General features: G+C 48.6%; 1 protein-coding gene across 5 annotated transcripts in view; it reads left to right on the forward strand.

Annotated features, from left to right (window-relative positions):
- The window catches only part of FRMD4B (FERM domain containing 4B), a 125693-nt gene that overhangs the window by 44812 nt on the left and 58196 nt on the right, over positions 1 to 22685 (forward strand). For 3 of the 5 annotated variants that reach the window (XM_074550385.1, XM_074550386.1, XM_074550383.1), the window contains exons 2-3: positions 21469 to 21534; positions 22240 to 22334. In XM_074550385.1, coding sequence (XP_074406486.1) covers positions 21469 to 21534; positions 22240 to 22334 — 161 coding nt within the window. Of the gene's footprint in view, positions 1 to 1874; positions 2716 to 11052; positions 11325 to 21468; positions 21535 to 22239; positions 22335 to 22685 lie in introns of those variants that run through there. The other 2 variants (XM_005491394.4, XM_074550384.1) reach the window with 2 other exon arrangements.

The following is a 22685-nucleotide window of genomic DNA, read 5'->3' on the forward strand; positions in this document are numbered from 1 at the left end:
GAGCATCTGAGGCCATTGCTCAGGCTCACAGGAGCTTGTGAAGCATATAAAAAATTGTGCAGAAATATAGGTTCAGTGTAAAGATACCACAGATCATAGAACTATTGAAAAAAACATGCCAAGAAACCCAAAACCAAAAATCCTAGCACAAATCTGCTGCTCTCTGTTAAAAGAGAAAGTCATCATCCTTATTTTTCAATCTAGTTAGGTAATGGGGGAAAACAAGCAAAACAAAAAGGCACTGAGGGCAGCAGGCACAGCACAAAACCACGTAAACTTTTCCTAGTGGGCTGGTTGGATTTTCCTGGCACAGGACAGTTCCCTGCACTGTTTCTTTAGCTACAAAGGTCCTTTTCTTTTCTTTTAGAAATAGCACTTGAAAACTGAATCTTTTTTTTAATCTCTGTTTAAATTTGGATATGACTTGACCGCAGTGAGCGGATGCCATTGGAGATTTTCCTGGCTGGTTCCTCTCCAGAGCTGTGTTCTGAGAGGGAATGGCAATTCCCTGCTGCCCAGCCTGGCACTGCTGCTGGCTCGGGTTATTGGAATAACCCCATGGATGTTTGTCACCACTCTCTCCCAGTGGAAGAGGGAAACCTTTTCTATTTAGTACCTGTGGATTGCTGTCAAAGTCCTCCAAACACAGTGGTGGGCAACACTGGAGGAGGAGGAGGAAAAATTTTTTGTGGCTACAGGCTCTGAGTAATTCCAGGAGATGATAAAACCCGTGGAGTGGGAATATGGATGCTAGATTTCAATGTAGAACCCAAATCTTTGCTTGTCTGTTGTTACAAGCAGCCATATCCTCCTCTGCTTGGGCTCACTTTGCAGCAGTTTCTTACCCATTTGAAAAGTGGTCGTTGTTTTCCCCATATGAAAGCAAGGCTTGGAGTGACCAAAACCCCCTGGCAACAGCACAGCCAGGGGACACCAGCACCGAGAGCACCAGGGCTGCTTTCACTGTGCCATGCATGAAAGGGAAGAGGGAGATCTCGGAGACACAGGTCCCCAGCCTGTCTCAGACAGGCAGGCAGGCATCTGCCTGCAGAATTACATCACCCAGCTGCCACGGCAGCGCTCACCGTGTGCGAGCTCCTGCAGTTGGGAGCAGGCTGATGAATAAGGGATGCAGTGGGGTTTGTGAATGCTTCACGAACTGTGCTGTGGGCACACAGGTGTGTTCTTCCCTGAGGGCATTCAGGACAGGCAGGCAGTGCCCTTGGGGAGGTTTGGTGGGATGTAGCTCTCCCACCCAGCCCGTGTGCCGGCTGTTCCTGCTCCTTTCCATTCATTGCACTGCACAAGAGCTTGCTCTTACAGGTTAGCCTCGCTGATGATTTTAGCCAAAAATCCTTGAATCGATTCTTCAAGGTGCTGATGGTGGCTTCTGTCCCAAAAAAGCTTAGAAAGTGTCAAATCCTTTGAGGAGGGGTTTAAAAAGATTCATCATTCTTTGTCTTCCACCTTCCCTTAGCTTGTAATAGGGAAAAGGGCTCAAATGGAAGGTTTGGGAGCTTTAACACTTTAACCCCAGGAGGGCAGGGTGCTGTTTAATTTTAAACTGTCTTGAGGCAAGGCTGGAGTCTCTCGAGGGTGATTATTGCAGTGTTTATTTGCTGCGGGCTGTTGTGAAGAGCTCGGCTACAATGCCCAGCTTTGTTTTTCTCATGCAGCAAGTGCTCTGTTAATGGAGTTAGGTGAAGAGTAGAGTTTAATTATCTCTTCAGCTCGTTTGGGGTGTTTTACCCATATGATGCAACAGCCGGGGGGAAGTGTTGAACAGAGGGATGGCTCTGTGCTGTCAGAGCTGGAGAAGTTGGTACATCTGTTTTACTGCGAGGCACTGGCACAAGTTGTGTTCAGAGCCAGCTTGGATGGGGCTCCGAGTAACCTGATCTAGTGGAATGTGTCCCTGCCCATAGTAGCAGGAGGTTTGGGACAATATGAACTTTAAGGTCTCTCCCAAGCTATTCTATTTCTGCAGGACTGATTCGCCACCCTCCCCTCCTACCCCCCCGCTTCCCTGCGCTTGCTGGTTTCCCGAAGTGCCTTTTTCAAGTGGGATTTCTGCTGTATAATTTGAGCACGGGCTCCGCCGCGAGAGGACGATGACAGCTTTGTTCCCTGTATAGCGGATAATGAGGTGTTGGAGGCAGACAGCTCGGGATTCGCGTGTGCAGCGCCTGCCCAGCTCACCGGAGTGCGGCATCGCTCAGTGCCCTCCTCTCCTCCCGCAGCATCTAAACGGGCTCCTTGTCGGGGCATATGGCAAAAGGGTTAACATTTAATTAGGAAACACAGTGCTAGCTAGCGGAGCTTAACGGAGCTTTATATAAGCTGCTGAGGACAAGGCTGCTGTGTGAGCTGCTGGTCGCGCCGAGCTACTGCAGCCGCTGGCTGGGCGTCAGGAGCCGGGGCATGCCTGGGAATCTGCCCAGGAAGCGCCGTGAAAGAGGAGTTTGTTTGAAGGCTCGACCCCGGCCCTGAGCGGCAGCATAAAGCCGGGCAGCAGCCTCATGCCAGGCGTGTGAGCAGCGCGGCGCCCAGCCCATGGCTCCGGTGCTGATGTGCGGCGTGGAGGATGTGTTGTTCAGCGGCGGCCGCCTGCTCTGGACCGTCACCGTGGCCGCGCTGCGCCGCTGCTACTCGGCCCGGCTGCGGGCGGCACGCCAGGCGCTGCGAGCCTGGTGCGGCCTCCGCGATGTCTACCAGGTAAAAATCAATATATCCAGCTCAGCGTCCCGGCTTTTCCCTGCAGCAGCGTCCCGGCTTTTCCTTCCAGCAGCATCCCGGCACCTGCCCCCGTGCGTGTTCTCTCTCCGATGGGCTGAGGAGCATCGAGGCGGTGCTGGGAAGGTGCTCGGAGGGTCCCGAACTGGCTCTGAGCAGGTCCCGGTGTTGCTCTGCAAGTGCTGGCGTTCAGGGGTTGGGGGGATGCTTTCTGTGCCAAGTGTGTTTTGTCAGTCAATCCACAGGTGTTTTGGCCAGCTGCCCCCCATATAACACACCCTGGGAGCCCTTCTTGCTGCTGTCACCATCCGTGCCCTCGGGATTTTGGGGCAGAGCTCTGGGAGCTCCTCTCTGCCTGTGCCCTCTCCCATGGGAGAGCCTGGCTGTGGCTTTTCTTGGTGTGTTTGTGTCACTGAATAGCGGCAGCTTGTAACGTGATAGTCCTGTGCATGGCAAAGGGATTGCTGCTTGGGAGGGATGCAGTGGGTCCTGGAACAGAGGGATTGCTGCCTGGGGGGGATGCAGTGGGTCCTGGAGTGGCAATTGGGGGGCTCCCCTCAAGCACAGCCCTGTACTTGCAGTCACTGTGGTGTCCAGTTGCAGTGAGGGTGGTGTCACTCCTTCTCCAGTCTGTTTTTGCTGGCATTATTTATTTCTGTGTGTCTGTATTTCTGTTTTGCATGTGAACTTGTGCTGCCTGCTCTCAGCCTCAGGTAGCCTTTGCTACACCCGGGTGAATGTTTCAAAGCAGCTTCTCCCCTCTCCCTGGTGTGTTGCAATACAGAGTGGCACAGCTCGTAGCAAACAGCTCTCCAGAGCCACCGGGATGCAACTTCCATGGGAAAGTCCTCATGCTAAGAGGACATCTGTGCCTGTTTAATCCTAAGGTGATCTGCTGGTATTTAGCTTTAGGGAGGGCTCAGGAGTGGGAGAGCAGCTTTGCAGTGGTAAATGTACCAGTGCTTGGCTGTACCTTGGGCAGATTATGTGTGGAAGCACTGTGGGGTGTGTCTGACACAGGTGTCACTGTGGATAGGGATCCATATATGGATCATGATTGGTTAGGGAATGCAGGAGTAAAGGTGTCATTGCTTGTCCTTTGCCCACCTTTACTGACCTGTAGGGATGTGGTGGGATGCAGCCTTGACTCTTTTCTTCCTCTTTAGCTGCACCTGTGCTGTGTGGGTGTTATTTTCAGGGTCCATTCACATACAGAGCATGCAGCTTAGACTGCCTTCCCTCACCACTGCATCCCCATGGAGCTAAAACCCCATGCCTCCAGGGCTGGAATAAAGACTCAGTGAGCACCAGTTCAGACAACAGCTGTATTCACCCTGTTCATCATACTCTGATGGCTGGCTTGAGGTGAAAAGAGATTTTTTTTTTTTTCTCCATACACAGTGTAGCTGCATCTCTGCCCAAACTTACTGTGTCCTAGTGGCTGCTTTGTCTTGTCTTTTCTTTATGAAAAGCATTGTGTGCCAGTGTCTGAAAGTGTGAAAATGCGTAAAAAGAGGAGATTGGGGATATGACAAAGGGTGAAAAGAGGAGATTGATTCTTCTCTCAACCTTGAGCCAGGGAAGTGGACAGGGAGTGCCCTTCCCCTCTGCCCACAGCTTGTCCTGCTGGGGGCAGACAGGCAGGGACCTGTTGCTCCTCACCTACTGCTCTGAGAGCCCTCCCTGGGAGGTGAAACCTGGCAGGGGCAAAGCAACGCTCACATTTTAACATCAGGAATTTGCCAGTGGCAATTTGGGGTGTGTTAAAGTGAGATGGCTGAAGGAAAGCCCTGCAGCCCTTCCTTGCTGGGTTGTGTAACACTCTGCTTTTTGTGCTGGTCTTGGCTCTCAGCTGCTCAAGCCTCTGGCTGAGTCCAGTGAGTGCAGGACTGAGCACACAGTGCTAAAGGTCACCCAACTGCTCAGATATCAGAGCCTTGCAGGAATCAAGTTGGTTTTCTTAATTTTTCGAGCACTTCAAGCTATGGAAACAGCTAGAGACAGTGACCCCTGCTTACAGGGAGGCACTCTGAGCCACCCTGGGTTGCATTTCTTCACCTCAGGCTCAGTGGAGCAGCAGCAGCAGTGCAGAGCACTCCATGGGGCTGTTTCTCTGAGGAAGTGGATGTTGCAGTGTCTGTGGGACAGGACTAATTTTGAGTGTGAGATTTTGTGTCCCATCATTATCACGGTTCCTGCATTGTCCTGAGCAAATTGTTTTCCTCTGTTCCCCTGTTCTTTGTGGAAAGGGTATAGCAGCACTCCTTCCTGCTATGGATGCTGTTTGTCCTTTCATATTTTTTTTCCCCAGAAGTCCTGTAGTTATTGCAGCACCATGAAAACACCTTTTTGCTCTGTGTTCTTATTAAGATTAACTCCTGGACAGGTGCTTAACATTTCCCACCTTGGCTTCATGGAGAATACTCATATTTGTGTGGCTCCTTTGCATTCATATTCCAGATGTGAAAAATGCCGTGGGTATCATGTAGAGGTTTTTGTGGTTAAACATGGGCTTTTCCCCTCTCTGAGGGCTCCCTGGACTGTGCATGGTGTGACAGAGCACGACACCAGGCAGAACTCAGAGCACTGAGCTGCGTGCAAGGGATGAGCAGGGTGAGGTGAGGTGACAGGCACTTGTGCTGCTGATCAGCCCTGGAAGCCTCAGTTTGCTTTGATTAATATTTGGGCATCACATTTTGTGGGCCAGTGGCTGTTTTTGTGTGAGTTGGGTGCTGCCAGTAAGTCTCTATTTAGTCACCAGTACATTTTTGTGGAGAAAGGAAAGCAAACAGGATTCCTTCTCCTTGGGGTGGCACATGTGTTATTGTCGTGAGGGGGATTTTTAGTCTTTTTAAATTATGAAATATTTGGTAGGCTGGTGGGAGAGCTGAGCTGGAGCTGCAGCACAGAGAAGCCCCAAACTCCTCTGTGTGTCTGAGCAGGGTCCCAGCTGTGTTTGGGAGCTGGCAGGTGCAGAGGTGGTCACGGGGCAGGCTCCAATCCTCTCTGCCAGCATAAAGCCCTTACCTGCCTTAGCAGCTTTAAGCACAACTAAAACCCACCCCAACAAGCACAAACCAGCCTTTGTCAGTCGCCTTCTCCTTGGCCTTTGTGTTTCTGGCATGTGGATGTGGGAAACCTTTTCCAAAGGTTTCACCTGTTGTCTCACCTGGGCACAGCGACTTCACTCCAGCCTGGGCACTTCCCCAAGCTGATCCTTGCTCAAGGATCCTTCCCATCATCTGTCAGAAGGGATGTCCTGCTTGCCCAGAGCCCACTCATCTGGAGGAGGCTGTGAGCCAAAGCACTGCTGGGGTTTCCCATTTCCCTCTGAAATAACCCCAAACCCCCAGGAGGGGAGAGGCTGCACAGTGTGAGAGCTGATTCTCTGAGCCCTTGGCTTCTGTGCCAGGGAACATTGTCTTGTCCATGGCAGGGAGCATTGAAAGCCTGTCCTAGAAATAACAGATTTGCAGAGACAGCTGATGGAAAAGCTGGCACAGGTTGTTTTTCTAACAGCAGCGAGTCAGTGTGAATTATTGGGGCTGTTAGGGAAAATTCCTGGAGGAGAATTTGGCATAGAAACCTTTATTCAAGGGTTCCCATTTCCTACCAGAGAAAGGACTGAGGGCTGTATTTTGTTGTGGAGCTCTGGCACATAGTGCTGTGGCTTTTAGGGGTCTTCCCAGAGCCCCTCCTGATGCCTGAGATGGGACAACATGGCATTTCTAGGTGTCCTGATGCTATTCCCAAAGAAAGCTTTCTGCAGGACCCTCCATGTGCTGGGTTTATAGGCCACCTGTCTTAGATTTAATTATAGGGCAGTAAAACAAAGTGAAATTTTTATATAAATGAGGTTAATAAGCAGCTGCAAGGCCAAAGACTTCCAGAATCAACATTTATCCTGTGTTTAGTTACCTACATTACCACTGACATGAAGTTTTCCTCTGAGATATTAATGCCAGTTGCCACCAGTACATCCCACAGCACAGTGATTCCTCATTGGGGTTAAGCAGGAATGGGACACGGCATCAAAGTCTATTTAATGATGCAGCCAACTCTTAAAAATTAAAAACTGGTCAAGTGAATGGTTTAGGATCAAGGTTGAGTGTGTATCGGTCAGTCTGCTCCACACAAAGTGGTAAAAAAATGGGGAAAACTGTTCCCAAACTCCCTGCAGAATACAATGGCAGGTTGAGATTGATCTGCTGGATGTGCAGCCAGATATGGGAGCATCTCTGTGATGAAGCAGTTTAGGAGTAACTGAAATTACCAATTGCACAGTAATTAGCTGATAAATTATGGCATACCGGTGTAAACTTTTCACATGGGTCTTTTGGACAAAGTGCTTTTTAACCTCTGAAAGGTCATTTCCTCTGCATGAAGTGAAAAATGTTGCTGACGAAGCACAAGAAATCAGCTTTGTCCACGTGTCTGGCCCTGGTACCTGGGGTGGGAGAGGAAGTGGCTGCCTTGTGTTTCCTCCAGAGCTAACGTAGTTGGTTTGGATAGTGAGCACCATGCTTCCTCTGCTGCCACACCTTAACTTTCCATTATGAAAAGTGCTGACAACAGATTGAGGTGCCTTTTCTCCTTTCTCTTTTCACCATGATGAAAAGCAGTGCTGGAGTGGTGAGGGAGGGCACAGAGCTGGGGCTGTGCTGTCAGGGCAGGACTTTGTTCCACACCAGGAGTGATGCTCAGAAGAAGCATATCAGGTGTTCTTACAGTTCAGGGCTTTTCAAAGGGAGCTTGAAAACCTTGTTAGAGGACACTGAATATGTGTCTGTGTTCCTTCAAATATTTCAACTTGTGCACTGGGGATTACTGGTTACCCTGGGAAAGCTTTGCTCTGGCTGCTTTCATCCATCCAGCTGTTTTTCTTTTGGAAGGGGTCTGGTCTAATGCAGTGGTGCTGCTCCTGTGTCACCTGCTGAAACTCCATCATGTCCAAAGGTGTCCCCATGGCTGGGACCTTGGGGCACTGCCTCCTGACAGCTTAGAGTTAAACTTGGCTCTGCACACTCCCAGCAGCAGCTTTCCAGAGCTCTCTGCCAGATCCATTTCCATCTGAGCTCATGATACAGCGTTTTCTGTTCGAGAGAGCTGATTCAAACAAAAATATCATTTCTTTTTTATGGCTTCTCTCTCTTCCCTCGCTGACAAACTTCACAACCAGACTGTGAACTCCATCTCATTTCCTTCGGGGTGTGATGGTGCCAGTTTCAAACAGTGCCTTTCATTCACACACCACTTGGGCCTGTGTAAATATTTTCCCCCTGGATGTGACGCAGCTCACAGAGAACGTTGGATTTCGAATGTCGCTGGCGCCGCTTCCCAGAGGCAGCAGCTCCTGCACAAAGGTGTCCCTGTATGGGCTTGCCTGGATAAATCTCCCTTCTGGCCCTTGCAGAGAAGCTGGCCAGCTTGCTCTGACTGGACACAAACTGTATGGAAAGGTAAATTTAAAAGTATTTCAGGCACGTGCTGGTTTTTCCAAGCTTCATTTTCATCCTCCTGTGTGGTTGTGTCTCTGTCACTCCTTTAGCTGGCAGCACTTGGTGATCTTGGATGGACTGTCCATGTGCTTAAAATAACACTGTGCTATCTTTGTCCCCTCATTTTCTGAAAATCAGGCCACCCCTTGTACAGTCTGCATTGCTCTTAAAACCTCTGAGTCATAATTAGTGATTAGTGATTCTACTAATCTTCTGTGCAGATGGAGGCCAGTTCATTCTCAGAGACTGCAAAGAGGATAAAGCTATCAGTGCTGGAATATATTAGCTTAAATACCCTCCCACACACAAATACACATGTACACTTTTCCCCACTATTTGATCTGTCATTCATTTAAACATGCAGCAGTGGTGTGTTGGGGAAGGAGATGGGGAGAACAAGTGTCACCAAAAAGCTGAGAAAAGTTTGAATGTGCTGGATTTAAAAGTCATTAAAAGTCACCTTTGAAAGCCCAAGCAATGCTAGGATTAAGACTGTGATGTTTTTGTTTGGGACTGCTGGTGCTGTGCTGCTTCCTGAGCATCCTGGCTCCACCTTTGCTTGGCCCAGTGGTTTCTGGACAGCAGGTGGAAGCTTTGGGGCAGGCTGGTGTTTGTTAAGCCATAGTGAAAGTGGCAGTAATTCCTCTCCCATATCAAGCTCAGTGCATCTGTTCACCTTGCTGAGGGGGCCAGGGTGTGCTTCATTCCCTGTAGGGTCACCCTTCACTGAAGGGTTGTGGCACTGCTGTCCCCAAACCCAGCTCATTCGTGCCTCAGAGTTGCAGAGTTTTCCTGTGCTCAACTCCCAACAGCTTCCTACCTCTTACAGGTGTGCTGTATTTCTTTTAAACTCTAATTTTTCTCAGTTAAAATAAGTTCTCTGTGCAGCTGAATTATGCAGCCCGGCTCTGTGTGTGTTTGGGAGGCACGGATCCTCCCAGGAGCTGAGCTCTGCCTCCTCCAGCTATTCCTGTCATTGTGGTTATCCCAGCAGGGCAGGAGCTGGCACCACCCAGGTAACCTTCACATCATGTCTCTAAGGAAACATGACTCACTGTCTATTTTCCATCTTATTTTTGGGGCTTTGGAGTCTGTTTTGGAGACAGATGCAAGCTGGTTGCTCTGAAATCCCTTCCCAAAACTGTCTCTAAGGTTGCTGGTGCAGTCTGGACCAGCTGGCTGGACCTGACCTGGCACCCTCCTGCCTGATGTGGGGCCAGCTTATGGTTTTTTCATGAAACCTGTGATATTGAGCACAGGGTGGAAAGCTTTTGTAGTCTCATGACTGTGAGAATGTTGGCTTTTACAAAGTAACTTTGGGAAAAAAGGCAGCTCTTTTGTCTGCAGCTATTGAAGGGGTGGATATTTGATCAAAGCTGGTTCTTCTGAATTAAACAAGGAGGGTGAGACACCTCTGGCACCTCATTGCATGGTGGTGTCTGGGGTAGCTGCCCCTGGAGGTGTCTGGATTGATGTTATTTAGGGAGAATGTGAGAGAATGCTCTCCCTGCATTGTTGGGAAGGCTCTGTCCTTACACAGTGCTCTGCAGCTTCATGGAACCTGTTCTTGGCCTCAAACACTGGGCACAGAGCCTCCTGTTTGGGGCACTTCAGCTTCGCCAAGGGGCCTTAGGACCTCTGAGAAGAGGGAGCCACATCTGAGGTGTTGCTGTCCAAAGTTTGACCTGTTTTCATTCTGGGAAAAGCAAGGTAGTTTGTTCCAAAAAAAATTGAACTTAATTTTTTTTCTATTAAAATAAATCCCTGGTTTTTAAAAATTGGGTTGGGAGAGTCTTCATAGTTTGTCCTCTGACTGCTCAGTTGAGAGCATAAATAACTGAGTAAGAGCAGTCAGATTTCTTAAGTAACTGCATGTGTAAATGTGAGACTTTGTCCCTCTTCTGTACCTGCCTGAAGGTCAGCTTGGAACTCTGGAAGGTGCAGCTTCCTGGATTTGGGTGCACAGCTCTGTTGTTCTGGTTTTCCCATTTTCAGCGAAAGCAGTGTCAGTTCTTTGAGTTTTCTCTGAGGAGAGCTGTTTCAGTGTGACACCTGTGCTGTGCCTGACCCAGTTCCACAGTTTGTGCTGCCTGCTGGGTTGATGTGCCAGTGGGGAAGGAGTCAGGGAATCGAGGCAGAGCTCAGTGTTGGGCACACAGAGAACACCAGGCTGGTGATTTACTCCTCTGCCAGCAGCCAAGTGCACTCCTGGGGAGCAGGAGCAGGTTCACAGTGATGGCCAAGGCTGTGAGCTGTGTCCATGTCTCAGTTCCCTCCCCAGAGTGCAGCAGCCAGCTCAGAGCAGCAGAGCTGTGCTTTGGGGAGCAGTTTGGGCAGCCCAGTGCAATGCTGTGCCTGGGGCTGTCTGCTGCAGGGAGGGACAGTGCAGGTATCAGTTCATGGATGGGGTGAGGGTGGCTGTGCTGAGCAGAAAGCCCTGGTTGTCTCTGTATCCCTGCAGATGCTGCCACAGGGCTCAGCCTTGCTCCAAGGGGTTCAGACTGGGGCTGGCTTGAAGTTTTAGTGCCAAGTTTTTACACAAAGGCCCCTCCTGTGCCTGGATAGGAGTGTGTGGGGTGGAGGAGCTGGGAGGGGTGATGACAATTCCCAACAAGCAGGGAGCTGCCAGCATGGGGCACTGTGTGACACAGGGACCGTGATCCCACACCGAGGTGTCTCCCTGCCCCAGGACTGCCACCTGTGCTGTGCCTTTGGTCACTAACTCCTGCTTGTTCATTCTGTTTTGTTTTATAATAAAGGGGTTAATATCACAGACAGGAAAAAAAAAAAAAAACCAAAAAACCAGCCAGCCCACAATTGTAATGCTTTCCCATTTTTAACAATCCCGTTTCAACCCCTTGTGTCCCCTGACTCACTCTGGAAGGGCTTTTGTTTCTGAATGTAATCAAAGCAGCAAACACTAAGGTCACTTCCTTCAGACTGTATGGCAACGGAAGGAGTCCGGATCGTGTCTCTCTTCTTCCCCCAGCTCACATGCACAGAAAACATGAAGGCTTAGTGCAGGCATGCATGCTGGGGATACTCCTTGGGTTTCTCCAGTCCATTTAAACAAGCAGGCTGTGCAATGTGGAGGTAAGAGGCTGTATTTTAATTTCTGATGCTTAGCAGTGACAGATAATGTTATTTAGTGCTCCTGCAGTGTGTCGTGAGTTAAACATCATGCAGAGCTCAGAGCTGTGAGCCCCAGAGAGCCAGGAAGCAGCACAGAGCAGAGAAAGTTTGGGGTGGGGTGGGTTGAAACCTTTCTGCTTGCTCTTCTCTTTGCCTTGGAGGATCAGTCCATAAAATTTTCTTTGCGTCTTTTGCACTCCATTGAGGAGATAAGGGGCTGTTTGTTTATCCCTGCATTTACAGCTGCTTTTTCCTGCCTTTGTTGGAAATGCTGCCTTGGCTACTTCAGCTAAATCCAAGCTGGATTCTTCTAACTTTGCTGCAGCTGGAGCAAAGATCTCTAACTTCTGGTTAGAGAGAAACCTCTTTTCAGAGATTACCCCTGCCCTGAGATATGATTTAACCTGAACAAAGCACGGATTCATGAGAAAAAGCAGTCAGTGCCTGGTACAGTAACTCCTTTCAGCATGCAACTGTTAAATATCTCCTCATGAGGTCCCCTCCTCTCTCACCCCCTGAAAATCCCTTGGGAAGAGTGGCCTGGAGATGCAGCAGTGCACACAGAGCTGGGGTAACGGCTGCTGAGAAAAGAGCCTTTGATCCAAGGCACTTGTTTTGCTTTAAAAGTGAAATGTGGAACCATCTGGATCAGCCCCTGAGTGCCTGGCAAGCTGCTGGCACTGGCAGTGTTGGCTATTTGCCTCCACAGAAACGCTGCTCACTGCCTGCTCCAGCCCATTCCCACTACTGTGACTTCTCTTGCTTTAATTATTTGCTCTCTGCAGTTCTTTTAAAGAGTTGCAGATTTAAAGGACTTGTGCTTTAGCCTTCTTTTTAAATTATTTTTCATCTCCTCCTTACCTGATGTCAGTCCAGTGCTGGCATCTGGGTTGCTGAGTGGCTGGAAAAGTCCAAGGGGAAAATGCTGGGTGCAGGGACCTGCATGGGACAGGAGAAGAAGAGATTCCAGATAACTTTAGAGGATGAGATGCTGCCTGGAGGGGATGGCAGTTATTTGGTCGGGGCTTGCTCTGCATGTGTCTCCTGCTTTGGGAGCCTTCCCTCAAAAACCCAACTCAGGGGTGAGCAGGGGACAGAGGAGCATCCTGTGAAAAGCCATCAGAAATGGGGAGAGCTTCAGGGCTGGGGAGAGGCAAACAGGCATCAAGGGCAGGGTGTGGGGCTCCAGGGATGTGAAACTACTCTTCTCTAAGGGTATTTTTTCATGTTCTGTAACTATGCCTGTAACAGGGAAAGCCGAGTTTGTTCCAGTGGGTCAGGGATGGTTTCTGGGGTGGGGTAAAACTCAGGGGTTACCAGAAGCTCTGCACAGAATAAACCCTGAGATTCCTGTTGTGGAGACTTAAGCAAAGAAGCTGGAGCTTAACTGCTTTTTGTCCTGGCTGAGGAGCAGAGGTCAGGACAGGGCACAGGAGGGCAGGTGGCCACTCCTGCCCCACTGTGGCACTGCTCATTCAGGGATATGGAGGATGCTGCTCCCTCATGGGCAGCATTTGTTGTGTCAGGTAGCAGCAGGAAAGCACTCTGATCCCACAGGAGACCTTTTTCCCCTGAATTCCCAGGAGATTGGACTGGAACAAAGCACCCCAGCGGGCTGTGTGCAGTAATGACCTGCTTGCAGTGTCTCAGCACTGGAGATAAGTTTGTCTCCAGCAGACACCAATTTACTGCCTGTGTGCTGCCAAGGAAAGCAGATGTTGGATTTCATTGACTTGAGATTTCTACTGATTGTTTCCTATTAATTTTCCAGATAGTTTTTTTTTTTTAGTAGCATTAGTGTAGAGTTGCCTGCCTCTTCTTTTCTCACTGTTGTTTTAAATACACTGCAGAGTGGCAAGAATGGTCTATCAGCACTTCTGGAATGACATGACCTATTCAGTTTTCAGCTTGAGACACCTTTAAAAAGAATGCTCCTGCAATAAAGGTGCTGATCCTTCAGAGGATAGCAAACCTCTCCCCTCTGTCAGAGGGACTAAGCAGCATCTGTGATAATGCTGCCACAGAGATCCTGTGGCCTTGGGCAGTGCCACGAGAGGTGAAATGCTGCCTGGGTGCTGCAGAGCAGACTTTAGCAGCAGTTCTTCTCTCTGCCTCCTGCACTTGAGTGCTTTCATCCTGTGCTGGTGCACAGTGAGCAGCCCCTGCACCCCCATGGGATGGAGCAAAGGCAAGAATAGGAAAAAGCCATCAGGAAAGGCAGCCACACTGCAGGGTTTCTTCATGGGGAGGAGAGGAGTGAGTTCTTTACACTGCACACTCCTGGGTGGGAGCATAAAGCTGCAATTCTGCTGTTTATGTTTTGCTCTTGGCAAAGGGCTTTAACTCCTGGCTGGGTTGCTGGATTTATCATTTTGAGTAAGATTGAATTAATTGGTTTCCTGGATTTTAATTTATTGCTGTTCTTTGGTTTTGTTCAGTTTTTGGGGGTCTTATTACAGCATACTCATGAGATTTAGATCCCCATGACCTGCTCTGGTGAGTGGGATCTTTCTAATAACCCCAAGAGGCCGTGCCTGTCATCCTGTACAAGCCATCAATGCAGTGAATCAAAGAGTCCTGTAGATCTGCCATCCCCTGCAATGAGGAATAATAAAATAAATGGGGAGAGGAGGGTTGCATGGCAAGTCTGTTGGCACGTGGCCCTGCAGAGCCCCAGTCCTGCAGTGAGGGAGAGCACTTGGGCTGTTCCTGTGCCAGACTTTTCACTGGCTCAGCTGGTGGGGCTTACATGAAAGTCACTTGATGCTCTGCAGGAGCCAGTTTTTTCATCCTATCTCCAGCTCTCATGGCTATTTTAGGAAGGTGCCATGCAACCCAGGCAGCCTCTCTGTTCCAGGCACTGCTTTATCTCCAGCTCATTGCCAAACTTCAGCACAGCCAACATTTCCATGTAGAGCATCATCAAAGGGGCTCCAAAGTGCAAAGCTTTGCACTTTTCTCCAGCCTGTCTCATCTTAAAACATTCCTGTGCCTGTCATTCAGTTATAAGTGTCTGTCCCTGCCTGGCTGGTGCTGGGAAAGAGAATATCCTGAGGCCTGGGAATGGCTCTGCACAGTCCCTGAGTGCTGTGGGTAAACATCTGATGGGTGTGCAGAGCCCAGGTGGCCTCTGGGGCCCTTGGGAGGGATGGGGATGGCACCTGGAGTCATCTGGTTGGTCCTACAGGAGGGTTTGCCAGAGCACAGAGGATGAAAGATGCAGCCAGCCACTGTGCAGCATCGCTGGTATTGAGCATTAGGCAGATAGTGGCTTCTGTTAAAGGTTAATGGTGAGATAACAAATGATTTAAGGCAAAACCCTGACCCTACTAAAATTAATGGCAAAATTAATTGACTACACTGGAGACAGGAGTCCAGCCAAAGGCTTCTTGATGGCTTGAAGATTAGAAGGAGAGGCAGTATGTCTGGAGACATGGTCTGCCCCCATGAAGCTGGTGGGAGCTCTGCCCCTGCCCTGGAAGGGATCAGTGCAGGTTTGTTGTGTCTGTGAGCCAGACTGTGGTGTTGTGGCACCACACTGGCTGCTGGGAGCAGAGAGTGGGGGCACTGGAGTTTGGGAGCCAGAGCTGCCCCACTGGGCACTGCAGGAGCTGTCAGTGAGTCCAGAGGGGCTCTGCTCTGATCTGAGGCTGCTGGAGAGGCACAGTGGGGTGGGATGTGCCAGTGGCTTGGGGCAATGCTTCCCCTCCTCAGATCTTCACTCGTGGCAGAGTGGAGCATTTCCAATCCTCATCCATCAGTTTCACCTCCCACCACGGGACACTGAGTGGTGGCACCCACACTGGTCAGAGCAGCCAGGCTCCCCAAAATGTGCATCAGGGTGCTTCTGGAGATCTGTGCAGATTGAAAAAGCTTAAAAAGCTTCCACAGCAATGCTGGTATGGCCCCAAAGTTCTGTCTGTTATTTTCCTGCTTGTTCCGTCAAGCTCTGAGTGACTCCAAGTGCTGGAACACGATGAAGCTTTGCTCTCCCCACAGACACACCAGGAAACTCTGAGGTCATTCCAGCCATTATAACTTTTTCCCTCTTCCCCCCAGCTGCAAGCAGGCCCCTTCCTTCCACAAGGACAGGCAAAGGCTTTTTATTTTCCTGAGATGGGCCTGGCTGGGGCAGTTCCTTATGGCAAGACATTCTTGCGTGTGATTTCACATTTTGATCAGGCTGTGCACGTTCAGGGCCAGACATCAGCTGGCTGGTTGTACCAAAGTCAATGGAAGCAGCGCTGATCTGAGGAGCTGATCCTAAATGCCTTCAGAACCAAAGGAAAAACCCACCTCAATGCCAATGAAAACCTGGAGTGCGGGGGCTTCAGTATTAAGCTTTGAAATCTCTTAGAGGCTTATGAGTTACAGAAGAGACGTTTGGATTAAAAACCAAGAACCTTTACAAGAAATTACTGGTGATGCTTTAATGGGTGGTAAAGTGCAGCTCAGATAAGGATTTGGACATGGAATCCTTTAAAGATCCAGGCTGGTTCTTTAGTGCACCTGGAAAGCAGAGGTGCTGCCTCTGTGCCACTGCCAAAAGCAGGATGGAGGCATTTTGGGATGCCCTTTGTGAAGTCACTGTGCAAAGGGACAGCGTTGCCTTGTGAGAGAGAGAAAACTGCTTTTTCATACCTGTATTATTCTACGGTGCTCTGACTGCCTGAGCCACTGTGCTGTGCCTGTTTCAGGAATAAATGAGCCAGTTTTTATAATCTATGTACTAATGATGTGCCACAGTTCAATTCCTCACTTTTCCAACTGCGGGTTTAAGGCTGTGTGCTGGCCATTTATGTAATGAAAATGGTTCCTCTTTCTCATCACTGGATGCATCAGTACAGGTGATTTTTTCCTTCTTTTGGAGCTATCCATCTGCCAGTGAAGTTGAATTTCACACAGTTACCCTGCCAGGAGCTCATGGAAATAACATGCACAGTTCAGTGCACTTGGGACCAAATTCCTGGTGTCACCTGGGATGTTTCCAGGGGCACCCAGGCCTGAACAAAGGGGTTTATCCTGGGAGGAAGGAAAGAGGAGAACTGGGGGGAGAGTCCAAAATAGTTCTCATGGAATTCAGAGCATTAGAGGTGTGAAGCCTTGCTGGATGTGGGTGGTTTTAAAGCTCTGCTGATGAGTATTTAGGTGGCTGCAGGACAGGGCTCTGAGCCTGTCACTGGCAGACACAGCTCCCAGTTTTGTCTTAATTATGTGCAGCTTACGTGTAATCCTCTCTTCTTTGGCCAGAGTGTTTGTAGGGTTTGGATTTTGTTGGCTCCTTTTCTTTATTTTTTTTTTTAATTTTCTTTCTCTAGACCTTAAAACAAAAAAGGCTTAAAAATAGAAGTCAGTGTCAATAGGCCAAGTGACTTCTTTGTATCTTGCCCAGTTCTGGGAGGGAGAAATCTGACCTGGAGGGAATACAGAACGTTGGGGTTTGCTCCTGACCCCAGACCCTTCAAAATTCTCCATTCCTGAGCTTCCCTTCAGGAGATGTGTTGTTCTGACAGCTTTTTATTTTTTTGGCTTAAGGGTGTTTTTTTGAGATTTCCTGTTTACACCCTGTCTAATTACTCTTTTTCTTATTTTTTCCCCTAACGGGATGACACACATGGATGTCTAAAAATATTGCATGTAACAACCAGCTTTGCATAAGGAGGATGTTTCTGTCCAAGAGAAATAGCATAAATATCCTGCATGTACTTTTTCCCAAATAAACATCCAGGCTTAGGATATTGTAGGGAATTTTTCCGAGTAGCCAAGAAGTAGGTTTTTATTCTCTGCCTTCTCTGCTGATTTTCTTTTTAAAGTATGGATGTTCTGGAAAATCCGCTTTGATGATTTTAGGTGGAGAATTTGTCTTTTTTTTGTGACAAAAATGGAGGGCAACATGTTGTTTCCTCCCAGCTATTGAAACCTTTATGATAATGCTAATTTTCTATGTAGAGGTACAATCTCACCATATGCTTTAATTTCCACACATGAATATTCTGAGAATTGTTTGTTTCCCTTCATTATCTGCCTTTTTTTACTGAAGATTTGGGTGAATCAGATTCTTGCTGACAGCCTGTAAATTAGGAGAGCTGCAGTATTTTGATGTAACTGTATTTCTACAGTGGAAAGTGTTGGTCTCCTTTCAATCCTCTCAGTTTTTGAGGTTTTGCTGCTTACTTGTGTACAGAGAATATAAGTGAATTTGGAATGCTGGATTTTTGTTGTTTCCAAGTCTCTCAGTATGGTTTTGCCAAAAATAGGGCTGTGTAATGTCTCTCTCCTAATTTCCTGTTGGGAATGATATGAGACACAGAGATGCTTCATGAATTTTATGTTGCTACTTCTTTTACTGGATAATAGCTCAAATATTAGCAGGCTTTTAAAAATAACTGCTAAGATGACCAATTTGGGGGCACGTTGCAAAAATTGTTCATTTGTACAGACAATGCCAAATCAATGAGAATAAGCTGAAAACAGATGTGTGTGTGTGTATAAATATCTCAAGACTGTTCACAGCAGCTCTTGACTGAGGCAGACAGCTGTGCTCATCTCCTGATGGATTGGTCCAACACATAGAAAATCAATTATATTGTTCAGATTAGCAGGGTGTCCTGAATTAAAGGTGAAAGAAAATATATTAGTAAGGGGTCCAGGGCTTTGAGGTTTTGAGGATCTTGGTGCCCTGGGAATTGGGACACAGCACAAGTCCCTTCCCACAGCCTGAGGAAACAGACCTGCAAGCGGATGTGCTGTGGGGAATAAATCAAATAAATCACACCAGTGTCACTGGGGGAGTTAAAGAGGAGTCCTTTGCTGCTGTGGCTCCAGGAGCTCAGAGTCTTTAGCTGCTGAGCTGGTGGCACCTTTCCCTGGCCAAAATCCATGGATGAAAGTGATGGAAGCCTCTTCAAGAAGCTCCCCAGCTTTTCTCCATGCAGGAGGATGGGACCAGGTTATTGGTACCTGTGACAGTGCTGTGGCATTGCTGTGCCACAATCATGTCACAGCCTATGAGCTTGTAGCTGCCACAGCTTCCAAAGCTGTTGGTTCTACCTCCTGTACAGAAAGGGTTGTGGAATGAGTGCTGCCCTGTCCCTCAGAGCCCTGTGTGCACGGGGAGGCAGCTGGACACGAGGGGAGAGCTGTCTCCTGGATCTGACCTCTCTGGTGGGCGACATTCCTGCTGTAGGATGGGCTTGTGCTCCCCTGTGGTGGCCATTTGGAGTGATTTCCCTCTGATTGCAAGGACAGGGTGAGCCAAGTGCTGTGCTCTCTGCCCCACCAGGAATAGGGTGGGGATGTTGGAGTGAGCTCCTGCACAGCTGCAGGAACCAGGGTGCAGGAGGAGAAGGGCTCAGTCCAGGCTTTGTTTGGAGATTGGAGCCTGCAGATGCAGAGCTGATGTTCTCACCAGCAGATCTGTGCTCCTGGAGCAGGCTGTGGTGGCACACAGTGAGTATCCCTGTGTCTCATCCTGGCTGGAGGAGGTGTCTTAGCAGGAATTTGGCCCTCAGGTGTTCAGGAATGGGCTGGGGGGGCAGAGGGGTGCAAGCAGCTCTTGTTGGAGCTGCAGCCCCAGGTATTTCATGGCTTTGGACATTACTGTGGCTTTGTGATTGTCCCCAGTTGTTCCTGGGGTGCCATAAGCCTGTGGCCACAGAGCTCTGGGGGTGCAGGTGGGGGCTGCAGGTTTGTCACAGCAAAGGCATTTCACACTGCTTTGCCATGGGCACCTTGGCATCTTCTGCAACCCCTTCACTGAGCTTCCCAGCACTCTGGAAAGTGGATGTGTGATTTCTGAGCAAAGATTGCTGGTGTCTCAGGTTTCAAATGTTTTCTGTGTGTATATTTGTAAATGAGACTTCTAAACTGTTTCCTTCTGTTGTCTCATCAATAAAATTAGGAATAATTATATCCTGCCTATTTTCAGGGCTGTTAGGAGTTTTATTTACTTTTGAGGTGCTTTGCAGTTACCTTGGATAGCTGAATTGAAGCACAGATGATGCTTGGTATTTATTTTATATTTTAATCCTTCCAGATACCTTTCTTTCTCCTCAGCATGAGGCTTTGTGGACGTGTTTGCTCTAACAGAAACCTTTTTTGCTTAACAACAGACAACTGAGGCAATTAAAACAGTCAGAAGTGATTGATGTGATTTCACTGGGTGAAAACTGAAGCAGCTCACAATTAAATAATGGCAGCCCTCGTGCTATCTCAAAGCAACAGATGGGGAATGATTTAAAAACAATATTGGATCCGACACTTCCCAACAGGGGCAGATTGGTAACAGTGTGTCAGAGCCAGAAATCTGCTGCACCTTGAAGGGTGTGCTGATGAAATGATTAATTGATGGTAATGGGCAACTTAGTTATGAGCCTGCCCTGGCAGCCCTTCAGCTCTGGGGCACAAATGGAGCTGGGAGTGGATCATGGTGGGTTTAAGGGCAGTGGGTGCTGTTTGGGCAGCAGGGAAATCTCAGGGAGCCTGCTGCAAGCTGGAGTTGGGGTGGTGCAGCTCTGCTTCCAGAACTGAGGGATGGATTGCTGGAGGTGCTGCCTTGGGCCTGGGAGATGATGCTGTGCAGGGAGCAGCAGCAGGGGATGCAGCTGTGAGATCACTGCTGGCTCCGGGGTGGAGCTGCTGCTCACCGTGTGTCACTGCTCACCTGGCTCTTCTGCACAAGTTCATGATTGCAGCAGCAATACAGAGAAAAGAAGGGATTGCTGTCCTTGTACCAGTGTTGCTGTTTTGGTGGGCAATGTGATGCTCAGCAGTGCCCAGAGTTGCTGCAGCCCCGTTTTCCAGGACACTTGGGGAGTTGTGCCTGCAGATGCTCCTCTCTGACCTGCCTGCAGAGCTCCTCAGGAGGGCACTCCCTCTCGCCTTCTGGTCCAGACGAGCTCAGTGAGTGGGACAATGGAGCTTTGTTGCTGTGGGAGCTGGGGGCAGAGGCTGGCTGGTGACAGGGGCGGCTGTGTCCAGGCAGCCCTGGCTGTGCAAACGGGGGCAGAGCTGTGAGCTCTCTGTGGCCCCACTGTGATCACACAGAAATTCTGTTTATTTTTAAGTCACTGCAGCATGCACAGGGGCAGGAGGTGATGAGAGGGGCTGATGGCACCACAGCTCAGCCCTGTCCTTGTCCCTGTCCCTGCAGAGCCAGAGGGATGTGAAAGGGGAAACCACTGCGTATTGCTGTTTAATCCCTCCGGGAGCCGCTGTCTAAGCAAACACCCCCGGCCTCTGCTCACAGCTCACAATTTATGGTGTGCTGTCAGGAAAATGAGCTACTTTGAGGCTGGGAGAACAAATATGAAAGCCAGGTTTCCTTCACCAGCTCTCACCCGGAGAGTGTTGCAAAGCCAGTCCTCACTGGAGCTGCTGAAAGGCCCAGAATTAGAACAGATATTAAATAATGTAAAAGCTTTCATTGAAATGTATTAGATTTCAAAGTGCAGATACTAAAAGGGCATAATGGGCAGCTATTTCTGAATTGCTCGTCTGCTAAAGAGGGGAAGAGACTTAGTTTGCAGGAGATAAATGTGACATGAAAGAGGTGGCTCAGATATAGCATCATCCCATTCTTAGTGATGCAGTTCAAGCACCTTCTTGATGTGTGCAGCTCCTGTGTAAGAATCCCATGGAGGTGATGGCTTTCAGTAGCTGCCCAAGTGAAAATGTTACTCCATCTGTTCTACAGACAGGTGAATGGACCAGATCTGGGCTGACCCATCTGCACTGAGGGTTGGATGGATCTGGGTTTCTTGAGTCCCTGTCATCTCTTCACCAGAGCAAAAGCCCAAGGCTGTTGCACTGGCCAGGCTGGTTCATCCTCACATTTAATTCTCACAGCGTTTATGGGCTTTTTAATCTGATCCTGAGTGCTGCTAAGCACCCTTAATTCCAGCGTGGGGTTGACAGGAACTGTGAGTGCTGAGGCAGCTCCCACATGGAGTCCTTAGAGAAGGACTCAGCTCAGGTACACAGTCAATTCCCTTATCCATCAAAATCAGACACTGGTTTTCACCCTGCCCTTGTCCCCAAGGCTCCCATGCTCTGGTGCAAGCAGGAATGCTGTCCTTGCTGACATGCTGTGCTGCTGTCTTTGCAGATGACCGAGGGCCGGCACTGCCAGGTGCATCTCCTCGATGACAGGAACTTGGAGCTGCTGGTTCAGGTACTGACCTCGCTCTTTTGGGGACTGGCAGCCAGGGCCGGGCTTCTCTGCTTGTTTTCCTTTGGGGGCTGAAGTGAGGGTTGAAGACAAATTATACTAGAATAACTCAGAGAGTGGAATAGGTGTGCTGAGGCAATGTGTGCTTCTCCTGACACTTGGATTGGCTGAAGGATTTTCCCTGCCATCAGTTCTGCATTCACTTTTTGCTTTCACCAAAATTCATACAGGATAGTAAACACACCTCTTGTGCTGTTTTATTTTTGGTTTTTTTTTTTTTGGTTTTTTTTTTTTTGTTTTGTTATTTAGATGGGAAGAAAACTCTGTGCGTTTGAGGATGTTTTTTTCCCCATAATAGAACTCAAAGCACAAGATCCTCCACTACACAATGGTTTCTTAATTGAAAAATCCTTCCTGCCCTAAGTGCAGGAAAGCCTGGATGCTGCCTTCTCCCCCAGCAAGAGGAAAGCAGCACTCAGTCTGTGCCCTTCAGCTTAATGTCATGGATTAAGCACAGAATTGCCTCTCCATGCTCCACACAACTCCACTTAGACACCCTGAGTCTGATATAGCACTTCTGTATTCACTTGTACAACAGGGTTTTAGCATGGCCATGTGTACTCAAATGTCAGTATTTACACAGAAATTTTTTTTTTTTGTTAAAAGCCTGGACTGAAATGAATAAAATAAATTTTATTCTTTCAACAGCCCAAACTTTTGTCTCGGGAGTTGCTGGATCTGGTGGCCTCACACTTCAACCTGAAAGAAAAGGAATATTTTGGGATAACATTTATTGATGACACGTGAGTGTGTTTATTTATTTAAACAGCTGTGTCATTATTGCAATGTAAATCCTCTGATACTGTGGCAGCTTGGCATGATGGAAAAATTTCTTTTTCTTTCAAAGAAGAAAGAGTTTCCTACTTTGTGCTTGTGCTGCTTGGCTGGGGAGATGGGAAGGCACAAAATAGAAAATATTTGGAAAATAGCTTCTGGGCCCAAACCAGAGAATCCTTGTAAAATATTTTCCTGATGATTTCACATTTCATATTTGTCTCACACAGTGAAAAAACTGATTCAGGGATAATTTCTCATATGAACACCCTCAGCTTTCCTCCTCTGCACTTTTAGTGGCAACAAAAAGGTTTTGCATT

Source organism: Zonotrichia albicollis, chromosome 12 (genome assembly GCF_047830755.1).
Source record: "Zonotrichia albicollis isolate bZonAlb1 chromosome 12, bZonAlb1.hap1, whole genome shotgun sequence".
NCBI classification, from domain to species: domain Eukaryota; kingdom Metazoa; phylum Chordata; class Aves; order Passeriformes; family Passerellidae; genus Zonotrichia; species Zonotrichia albicollis.